Source organism: Spermophilus citellus, assembly GCF_964194105.1.
Source record: "Spermophilus citellus genome assembly, chromosome: 5".
Classification (NCBI taxonomy): Eukaryota; Metazoa; Chordata; class Mammalia; order Rodentia; family Sciuridae; genus Spermophilus; species Spermophilus citellus.
In genome coordinates, this window is record NC_138186.1 from 687,646 (window position 1) to 698,876 (window position 11,231).

At 57.6% G+C, this 11,231-nt stretch overlaps 1 protein-coding gene across 1 annotated transcript; it reads right to left on the reverse strand.

Annotated features, from left to right (window-relative positions):
* Positions 1-8,844: 8,844 nt before the first annotated feature.
* LOC308649658 (large ribosomal subunit protein uL23) lies at positions 8,845-9,356 on the reverse strand. Its single transcript, XM_081295393.1, has one exon. It carries the CDS (start codon positions 9,343-9,345, stop codon positions 8,875-8,877), a length of 471 nt encoding a protein of 156 aa, XP_081151519.1. The 5' UTR covers positions 9,346-9,356; the 3' UTR covers positions 8,845-8,874.
* Between the last annotated feature and the right edge of the window lie 1,875 nt (positions 9,357-11,231).

The window sequence follows — 11,231 nt, forward strand, 5'->3', positions numbered from 1 at the left end:
AGGCCAGCTGCCCAGGCACTGAGAGCCGTACAGAAAGCCAGCTGCCCAGGCACTGAGAGCCCTACAGGAGGCCAGCTGCCCGCGCACTGCGAGCCTTACACGAGGCCAGCTGCCCAGGCACTGAGAGCCTTACAGGAGGCCAGCTGCCCAGGCACTGAGAGCCCTACAGGAGGCCAGCTGCCCAGGCACTGAGAGCCCTACAGGAGGCCAGCTGCCCAGGCACTGAGAGCCTTACAGGAGGCCAGCTGCCCAGGCACTGAGAGCCCTACAGGAGGCCAGCTGCCCAGGCACTGAGAGCCTTACAGGAGGCCAGCTGCCCAGGCACTGAGAGCCTTACAGGAGGCCAGCTGCCCAGGCACTGAGAGCCTTACAGGAGGCCAGCTGCCCAGGCACTGAGAGCCTTACACGAGGCCAGCTGCCCAGGCACTGAGAGCCTTACAGGAGGCCAGCTGCCCAGGCACTGAGAGCCTTACAGGAGGCCAGGTGCCCAGGCACTGAGAGCCCTACAGGAGGCCAGCTGCCCAGGCACTGAGAGCCCTACAGGAGGCCAGGTGCCCAGGCACTGAGAGCCTTACAGGAGGCCAGCTGCCCAGGCACTGAGAGCCTTACAGGAAGCCAGCTGCCCAGGCACTGAGAGCCTTACAGGAGGCCAGCTGCCCAGGCACTGAGAGCCTTACAGGAGGCCAGCTGCCCAGGCACTGAGAGCCTTACAGGAAGCCAGCTGCCCAGGCACTGAGAGCCTTACAGGAGGCCAGCTGCCCAGGCACTGAGAGCCTTACACGAGGCCAGCTGCCCAGGCACTGCGAGCCTTACAGGAAGCCAGCTGCCCAGGCACTGAGAGCCTTACAGGAGGCCAGCTGCCCAGGCACTGAGAGCCTTACAGGAGGCCAGCTGCCCAGGCACTGAGAGCCTTACACGAGGCCAGCTGCCCAGGCACTGAGAGCCCTACAGGAGGCCAGCTGCCCAGGCACTGAGAGCCCTACAGGAGGCCAGCTGCCCGCGCACTGCGAGCCCTACAGGAGGCCAGGTGCCCAGGCACTGAGAGCCTTACAGGAGGCCAGCTGCCCAGGCACTGAGAGCCTTACAGGAGGCCAGCTGCCCAGGCACTGAGAGCCTTACAGGAGGCCAGCTGCCCAGGCACTGCGAGCCTTACACGAGGCCAGCTGCCCAGGCACTGAGAGCCTTAGAGGAGGCCAGCTGCCCAGGCACTGAGAGCCTTACAGGAGGCCAGCTGCCCAGGCACTGAGAGCCTTACAGGAGGCCAGCTGCCCAGGCACTGAGAGCCTTACAGGAGGCCAGCTGCCCAGGCACTGAGAGCCCTACAGGAGGCCGGCTGCCCAGGCACTGAGAGCCCTACAGGAGGCCAGCTGCCCAGGCACTGAGAGCCTTACAGGAGGCCAGCTGCCCAGGCACTGCGAGCCTTACAGGAGGCCAGGTGCCCAGGCACTGAGAGCCTTACAGGAGGCCAGCTGCCCAGGCACTGCGAGCCTTACAGGAGGCCAGGTGCCCAGGCACTGCGAGCCTTACAGGAGGCCAGCTGCCCAGGCACTGCGAGCCTTACAGGAGGCCAGCTGCCCAGGCACTGAGAGCCTTACAGGAGGCCAGGTGCCCAGGCACTGAGAGCCTTACAGGAGGCCAGGTGCCCAGGCACTGAGAGCCCTACAGGAGGCCAGCTGCCCAGGCACTGAGAGCCTTACAGGAGGCCAGCTGCCCAGGCACTGAGAGCCTTACAGGAGGCCGGCTGCCCAGGCACTGAGAGCCCTACAGGAGGCCGGCTGCCCAGGCACTGAGAGCCCTACAGGAGGCCAGCTGCCCAGGCACTGAGAGCCTTACACGAGGCCAGCTGCCCAGGCACTGAGAGCCCTACAGGAGGCCAGCTGCCCAGGCACTGAGAGCCCTACAGGAGGCCAGCTGCCCAGGCACTGAGAGCCTTACACGAGGCCAGCTGCCCAGGCACTGAGAGCCTTACACGAGGCCAGCTGCCCAGGCACTGAGAGCCTTACAGGAGGCCAGCTGCCCAGGCACTGAGAGCCTTACAGGAGGCCGGCTGCCCAGGCACTGAGAGCCCTACAGGAGGCCGGCTGCCCAGGCACTGAGAGCCTTACACGAGGCCAGCTGCCCAGGCACTGAGAGCCTTACAGGAGGCCAGCTGCCCAGGCAATGAGAGCCCTACAGGAGGCCGGCTGCCCAGGCACTGAGAGCCTTACAGGAAGCCAGCTGCCCAGGCACTGAGAGCCTTACACGAGGCCAGCTGCCCAGGCACTGAGAGCTCTACAGGAGGCCAGCTGCCCAGGCACTGAGAGCCTTACAGGAAGCCAGCTGCCCAGGCACTGAGAGCCTTACACGAGGCCAGCTGCCCAGGCACTGAGAGCCCTACAGGAGGCCAGCTGCCCAGGCACTGAGAGCCCTACAGGAGGCCAGGTGCCCAGGCACTGCGAGCCTTACAGGAGGCCAGGTGCCCAGGCACTGAGAGCCCTACAGGAGGCCAGCTGCCCAGGCACTGCGAGCCTTACAGGAGGCCAGGTGCCCAGGCACTGAGAGCCCTACAGGAGGCCAGCTGCCCAGGCACTGAGAGCTCTACAGGAGGCCAGCTGCCCAGGCACTGCGAGCCTTACAGGAGGCCAGGTGCCCAGGCACTGAGAGCCCTACAGGAAGCCAGCTGCCCAGGCACTGAGAGCCCTACAGGAGGCCAGCTGCCCAGGCACTGAGAGCCCTACAGGAAGCCAGCTGCCCAGGCACTGAGAGCCTTACAGGAGGCCAGCTGCCCAGGCACTGAGAGCCTTACACGAGGCCAGCTGCCCAGGCACTGAGAGCCCTACAGGAGGCCAGCTGCCCAGGCACTGAGAGCCTTACAGGAGGCCAGCTGCCCAGGCACTGAGAGCCTTACACGAGGCCAGCTGCCCAGGCACTGAGAGCCCTACAGGAGGCCAGCTGCCCGCGCACTGCGAGCCTTACACGAGGCCAGCTGCCCAGGAACTGAGAGCCTTACAGGAGGCCAGCTGCCCAGGCACTGAGAGCCCTACAGGAGGCCAGCTGCCCAGGCACTGAGAGCCCTACAGGAGGCCAGCTGCCCAGGCACTGAGAGCCCTACAGGAGGCCAGCTGCCCAGGCACTGAGAGCCCTACAGGAGGCCAGCTGCCCAGGCACTGAGAGCCCTACAGGAGGCCAGCTGCCCGCGCACTGCGAGCCTTACAGAGGCCAGCTGCCCAGGCACTGAGAGCCTTACAGGAGGCCAGCTGCCCAGGCACTGAGAGCCTTACATGAGGCCAGCTGCCCAGGCACTGAGAGCCCTACAGGAGGCCAGCTGCCCAGGCACTGAGAGCCTTACAGGAGGCCAGCTGCCCAGGCACTGAGAGCCCTACAGGAGGCCAGCTGCCCAGGCACTGAGAGCCTTACAGGAGGCCAGCTGCCCAGGCACTGAGAGCCTTACAGGAGGCCGGCTGCCCAGGCACTGAGAGCCCTACAGGAGGCCGGCTGCCCAGGCACTGAGAGCCTTACACGAGGCCAGCTGCCCAGGCACTGAGAGCCTTACAGGAGGCCAGCTGCCCAGGCACTGAGAGCCCTACAGGAGGCCGGCTGCCCAGGCACTGAGAGCCTTACAGGAAGCCAGCTGCCCAGGCACTGAGAGCCTTACACGAGGCCAGCTGCCCAGGCACTGAGAGCTCTACAGGAGGCCAGCTGCCCAGGCACTGAGAGCCTTACAGGAAGCCAGCTGCCCAGGCACTGAGAGCCTTACACGAGGCCAGCTGCCCAGGCACTGAGAGCTCTACAGGAGGCCAGCTGCCCAGGCACTGAGAGCCCTACAGGAAGCCAGCTGCCCAGGCACTGAGAGCCCTACAGGAGGCCAGCTGCCCAGGCACTGATAGCCCTACAGGAAGCCAGCTGCCCAGGCACTGAGAGCCCTACAGGAGGCCAGCTGCCCGCGCACTGCGAGCCTTACACGAGGCCAGCTGCCCAGGCACTGAGAGCCTTACAGGAGGCCAGCTGCCCAGGCACTGAGAGCCCTACAGGAGGCCAGCTGCCCAGGCACTGAGAGCCCTACAGGAGGCCAGCTGCCCAGGCACTGAGAGCCCTACAGAAAGCCAGCTGCCCAGGCACTGAGAGCCCTACAGGAGGCCAGCTGCCCGCGCACTGCGAGCCTTACACGAGGCCAGCTGCCCAGGCACTGAGAGCCCTACAGGAGGCCAGCTGCCCAGGCACTGAGAGCCCTACAGGAGGCCAGCTGCCCAGGCACTGAGAGCCTTACAGGAGGCCAGCTGCCCAGGCACTGAGAGCCCTACAGGAGGCCAGCTGCCCAGGCACTGAGAGCCTTACAGGAGGCCAGCTGCCCAGGCACTGAGAGCCTTACAGGAGGCCAGCTGCCCAGGCACTGAGAGCCTTACAGGAGGCCAGCTGCCCAGGCACTGAGAGCCTTACACGAGGCCAGCTGCCCAGGCACTGAGAGCCTTACAGGAGGCCAGCTGCCCAGGCACTGAGAGCCCTACAGGAGGCCAGGTGCCCAGGCACTGAGAGCCTTACAGGAGGCCAGCTGCCCAGGCACTGAGAGCCTTACAGGAAGCCAGCTGCCCAGGCACTGAGAGCCTTACAGGAGGCCAGCTGCCCAGGCACTGAGAGCCTTACAGGAGGCCAGCTGCCCAGGCACTGAGAGCCTTACAGGAAGCCAGCTGCCCAGGCACTGAGAGCCTTACAGGAGGCCAGCTGCCCAGGCACTGAGAGCCTTACAGGAGGCCAGCTGCCCAGGCACTGAGAGCCTTACAGGAGGCCAGCTGCCCAGGCACTGAGAGCCTTACACGAGGCCAGCTGCCCAGGCACTGCGAGCCTTACAGGAAGCCAGCTGCCCAGGCACTGAGAGCCTTACAGGAGGCCAGCTGCCCAGGCACTGAGAGCCTTACACGAGGCCAGGTGCCCAGGCACTGAGAGCCTTACAGGAGGCCAGCTGCCCAGGCACTGAGAGCCTTACACGAGGCCAGCTGCCCAGGCACTGAGAGCCTTACAGGAGGCCAGCTGCCCAGGCACTGAGAGCCTTACAGGAGGCCAGCTGCCCAGGCACTGAGAGCCTTACACGAGGCCAGCTGCCCAGGCACTGAGAGCCTTACAGGAGGCCAGCTGCCCAGGCACTGAGAGCCTTACAGGAGGCCAGCTGCCCAGGCACTGAGAGCCTTACACGAGGCCAGCTGCCCAGGCACTGAGAGCCTTACAGGAGGCCAAATGCCCAGGCACTGAGAGCCTTACAGGAGGCCAGCTGCCCAGGCACTGAGAGCCTTACACGAGGCCAGCTGCCCAGGCACTGAGAGCCTTACAGGAGGCCAGCTGCCCAGGCACTGAGAGCCTTACAGGAGGCCAGCTGCCCAGGCACTGAGAGCCTTACACGAGGCCAGGTGCCCAGGCACTGAGAGCCTTACACGAGGCCAGCTGCCCAGGCACTGCGAGCCTTACAGGAAGCCAGCTGCCCAGGCACTGAGAGCCTTACAGGAGGCCAGCTGCCCAGGCACTGAGAGCCTTACACGAGGCCAGGTGCCCAGGCACTGAGAGCCTTACAGGAGGCCAGCTGCCCAGGCACTGAGAGCCTTACACGAGGCCAGCTGCCCAGGCACTGAGAGCCTTACAGGAGGCCAGCTGCCCAGGCACTGCGAGCCTTACAGGAGGCCAGCTGCCCAGGCACTGAGAGCCTTACACGAGGCCAGCTGCCCAGGCACTGAGAGCCTTACAGGAGGCCAGCTGCCCAGGCACTGAGAGCCCTACAGGAGGCCAGCTGCCCAGGCACTGAGAGCCCTACAGGAGGCCAGCTGCCCAGGCACTGAGAGCCCTACAGGAGGCCAGCTGCCCGCGCACTGCGAGCCCTACAGGAGGCCAGCTGCCCAGGCACTGAGAGCCTTACAGGAGGCCAGCTGCCCAGGCACTGAGAGCCTTACAGGAGGCCAGGTGCCCAGGCACTGAGAGCCCTACAGGAGGCCAGCTGCCCAGGCACTGAGAGCCTTACAGGAGGCCAGCTGCCCAGGCACTGCGAGCCTTACAGGAGGCCAGGTGCCCAGGCACTGAGAGCCCTACAGGAGGCCAGCTGCCCAGGCACTGAGAGCCCTACAGGAGGCCAGGTGCCCAGGCACTGAGAGCCTTACAGGAAGCCAGCTGCCCAGGCACTGAGAGCCTTACAGGAGGCCAGCTGCCCAGGCACTGAGAGCCTTACAGGAGGCCAGCTGCCCAGGCACTGAGAGCCCTACAGGAGGCCAGCTGCCCAGGCACTGAGAGCCCTACAGGAGGCCAGCTGCCCGCGCACTGCGAGCCCTACAGGAGGCCAGGTGCCCAGGCACTGAGAGCCTTACAGGAGGCCAGCTGCCCAGGCACTGAGAGCCTTACAGGAGGCCAGCTGCCCAGGCACTGAGAGCCTTACAGGAGGCCAGCTGCCCAGGCACTGAGAGCCTTACACGAGGCCAGCTGCCCAGGCACTGAGAGCCCTACAGGAGGCCAGCTGCCCAGGCACTGAGAGCCCTACAGGAGGCCAGCTGCCCGCGCACTGCGAGCCCTACAGGAGGCCAGGTGCCCAGGCACTGAGAGCCTTACAGGAGGCCAGCTGCCCAGGCACTGAGAGCCTTACAGGAGGCCAGGTGCCCAGGCACTGAGAGCTCTACAGGAGGCCAGCTGCCCAGGCACTGAGAGCCTTACACGAGGCCAGCTGCCCAGGCACTGAGAGCCCTACAGGAGGCCAGCTGCCCAGGCACTGAGAGCCTTACAGGAGGCCAGCTGCCCAGGCACTGAGAGCCTTACAGGAGGCCGGCTGCCCAGGCACTGAGAGCCCTACAGGAGGCCGGCTGCCCAGGCACTGAGAGCCTTACACGAGGCCAGCTGCCCAGGCACTGAGAGCCTTACAGGAGGCCGGCTGCCCAGGCACTGAGAGCCTTACAGGAGGCCAGCTGCCCAGGCACTGAGAGCCCTACAGGAGGCCAGCTGCCCAGGCACTGAGAGCCTTACACGAGGCCAGCTGCCCAGGCACTGAGAGCCCTACAGGAGGCCAGCTGCCCAGGCACTGAGAGCCTTACACGAGGCCAGCTGCCCAGGCACTGAGAGCCTTACAGGAGGCCAGCTGCCCAGGCACTGAGAGCCTTACACGAGGCCAGCTGCCCAGGCACTGAGAGCCTTACACGAGGCCAGCTGCCCAGGCACTGAGAGCCTTACACGAGGCCAGCTGCCCAGGCACTGAGAGCCTTACACGAGGCCAGCTGCCCAGGCACTGAGAGCTCTACAGGAGGCCAGCTGCCCAGGCACTGCGAGCCTTAGATGAGGCCGCAGCACGAGGTGCGCGTCTCAGAACCTAGCAGATGTTCGGTGCAACTACCTCACTTTGTTCCGGGGAAGAAATAGACGCCAGGACACCAAGCTCCGTAACCCCTTGGGGCTGGGCGGGCGGGTGAGGCAGGAGGAGGCGGTTCTGCCCCAAGTCAGACGCGAGAGGGATTCGGTGCGGGCTTGGGGAGCCGTCAGCGCCCTGGACAGCAGGAGCCCCGCCCGAGCAGCACACAGAGAGGTCTTGATAAAGGACGTGGACTGGGCAGGCCCCATGGTGTAATGGTCAGCACTCTGGACTCTGAATCCAGCGATCCGAGTTCAAATCTCGGTGGGACCTTCCTAATTCTCTTCATTTGTTCCTCCCAAACTACTGATGGTTTTGTTGTTGGTGATTCCATTCCAATTCAGTCCTGTCTGAAGACACTAGAGCTAAATGGGGACAGGGGTGAAGGATCCCTAGCCTTCCTGTGTTGGAAGGATAAACTTCCAACACAAGTTTGTTTTTTATATACAGAGTACTTTTAAAAAATTATGTATTCGCTTTTTGATGATTGCATACTGCCCTTAAATTTAAAAACCAATGAAAAAACTCAAAATACAGGGAGCTATTGGTAACGACTAAAAATAATGTCTTCCTTTTTACATATTTTTCGGTTTCAGAGTGCTATGAAAGGTAGCCAATCATAGATTTTAAGCATAAACACGTAACATGTTGAGATAAAATTCTATGGCAGATCGGGAATGGAAAGAGAGAAGAAGGATTCATGAATATTTTTAAATTGATAAATAAAACTATAGAAGTATATTTTCAAATAATTCCAGTTCATGACAGATTATTAGATTTTAGGTTACAATAGACAATATTCATTAAAAGCTCATTCTTCTAATATTCAAATTTCACCACATGCTGGCAATTCTATTCTCAAAATTATTTAAGTTTAAGACCAGTGGGAAACAATGCGTGGAAGCATAAAAAATATGGTGACAATTGGTGAAAACTCTCAAGGGTTGATGGAGCTTGAGGACACTGCTTTTGATTGACATGATGAGAGAACAGCTCATCCTCATCGTGGCATGCTCAGACTCTTCCAGACTCCTCCATTTCTATTTTTCAAGTGGATTTTTGTTCTGTGATATTGTATGCATTTTAGTTAAGATAGCTTGTATTTTTATTTTGTAAGAATTCATTTAAGCATTTTTATTAAGCATTCAATGATTAAATATTTTTAACACTTATCAAATCAATGTGTTGTCTTCTGAGTTCTCAATTTCAGCCATATTGGCTATTTATATATTGTATTTAATCACTACTCGATCTGGAACTTGATTTGTCATAAAAAAATAGTTGAGTGATAAATGTCCCTTTTTTGTTTTCTTCCATCAGCAAAGTTAGATGTACTGTCACAATGTATTTTAAAATTACCTTTGCCTACGGATAAGAAATATTAACTTTCTATGCATCCTTGAATCCACTCTTAATTTACATATTTCCCTGTATGCATACATATGCTAATGAAAATCTTTTAATTACCTTAACTTTTTTTTATGTTGGAAAAAAGAAAGTATATTTAGAATTAGACAGCTGGACTTTGTTTAGATGATCCCAATTTTGTTGGCAACGTCCAAAGCATCATAATCAGGAGCCAGTCGAACATATGCCTTTTTCTCTCCATCAGGCCTGATCAGGGTGTTAACCTTGGCCACATCTATGTCATAGAGCTTCTTTACAGCTTGTTTGATCTGGTGTTTGTTTGCCTTGACATCCACAATAAACACAAGTGTGTTGTTGTCTTCAATCTTCTTCATGGCTGACTCAGTGGTCAGAGGGAATTTGATGATGGCATAGTGGTCAAGCTTGTTTCTCCTGGGGGCGCTCTTCCGAGGATATTTGGGCTGCCTCCGGAGCCTCAATGTCTTGGGTCGCCGGAAGGTAGGTGACGTGCGGATCTTCTTCTTTTTATGACTGTGGACACCCTTCAACACTGCTTTCTTGGCTTTCAAAGCTTTTGCTTTGGCTTCAGCTTTGGGAGGGGCAGGAGCTTCCTTCTTAGCTTTCGGCGCCATCTTGGTGAAAAGTACCTTAACTTTTAATACATTTTACTTCCCCAGAGGATTTCAAACCCAAGGGTATTAGACATTTTTCAGCACAGAGAAATGAAGAGGTAAAACTTAATTGGAATTAAACCTGAAAATATTGCTTTTTCTTCCCAAGCATGACTTGCCTGTCTTTGAAAATAGTGAAAAGAGAGCTATACAAACATCTGAACAAGGAAGAAGAAAAATGTCAACCACATTTCTTAAAGAGGACAGCCACAGTGACACAATCTATTTAAGAGAGCAAATAGGTTTTTTGCAGGCATCCTAAAAGCTGTGGTAGTTCTCGAAATAGTTAGAGCAGGAGAGGTTTGATCCATGAACCTCCGGGTTATGGGCCCAAGCACACTTCCACTGCACCAATGTGCCAGCATCCCAAAAGGTCTACTCATCTTCTTCATCATGTGATTAAACATCCATTCTGTTACATAAATGTTTTGCATTTTCTATTTCATTTGATTTTTCTTCCTCTCTTTTTTCTTTCTCCTATTTTGACCCCTCCCAGATCCATGCCTTGAGGACCAGATGACCCAAGCAGCCCAGCTCCAACCCCAGCCCAAAGCATCTTTTCCCAATCTGCCGAAGATGCTTCAAATGGAGACATTTTTACTTCCAGAGCAGCTTTGAACTCAATGGAAACTCCAGAACAAGTTGAGCAAAGCTCTTGGGAGCCCTTTCTGAGAACTGAGGACAGAACATTGTCAGATGTTTTGTCTTTAAGGAGGAAGTATCTTAACCAATCTTTTCCTGTCCCACAAAAATTTCTTCCAGGAAACTAGTAGCCCTTGTGCTTATTGACCAAAGGCATTTGCCGCTTCCCAGATGCCCTCTCCTGTGGTCACCTGCGGACAGCTTTCTTTCACTCTCAGCCGAGACTGACTGCCCCAGAACTGCATCTTGGTGCTCTATGGCTGCACAGTCCCTTCCACCAACTTCCTTTTCCTGTCTTTTCAGACTTTCTCATTTTCATTAAAGTCTTATGTCTCCAGTCCCGGGACAAGGATGGAGTTAGTGGCCATTACTTTCTGGAAATTTCATTTAAATTTTTTTCTTCTCAAAAGCAAAACCCAGGTGGAGACACTGAGGCAGATATACTGGGGTTAGGGAGATGTTACAGAACAGCAGCAGGAGAAAAGTGGTGCAAGATTCATGTGGACAAGATGCGTCCTGAGCAGAATTGAACCAGGTCCCACCAGGAGGTGGCCCAGGGCAGTATCTGAAGTTCATCACCGTGAACTGCCACCTGCCCTCTGGGGCTGATGCACCACCTCATTGTAGATGTTTCACTGGTTTTCTGAGACCTCTCACTGCACTAGCAGAGACCTTGGGTGGGTCAGGAGGCTGCCCATCATGTGCCTGTAACCAACTTCTTTCAGACAAGATCTGGGTAGAGAAACTTTTCTATCCCTCCAAGCCAGGATCTCTCTTTCCTCCTCCATCCTCCAGAGCTTTCTTCTTTCCCCCAGAGGGGTGAGGGTTGTGATGCCAGGGCCCCCTCTCTTCCCTGGGAAACCAGTCAGGAGGTGATGAGGAAACTGAGACTTGGTTGGGTACTCTGGCAGAACCCCACCTCAGATAACTACGGCTTTGCTTTTGCAAAAGCGAGGGCACTGAAGCATGTATCTGCAGTCCTCCTCCTGCACGTGATGATCATAAGGGTCTACCTCATTTCCAGTAAAGGAGCTGATGCTTTGGAGAAAAGATGAAGGAAGAATTTTAGAGAAATTACTTCAGGAAAAGCTAGTGGTTACAGAAAACAAATGTTTGAACAAGACTGTGAAGGAATCTTGTGCTCCAGGACACTCACCTTGAAGGCAGTATCAAGGAGATGAGTGGATTCTGGCTTCGAGGAATGG

What these genes read in the sequence shown, in the direction of transcription:
- LOC308649658 (XM_081295393.1), bottom strand. Translation starts at nt 9,345, where the DNA reads ATGGCGCCGAAAGCTAAGAAGGAAGCTCCTGCCCCTCCCAAAGCTGAA.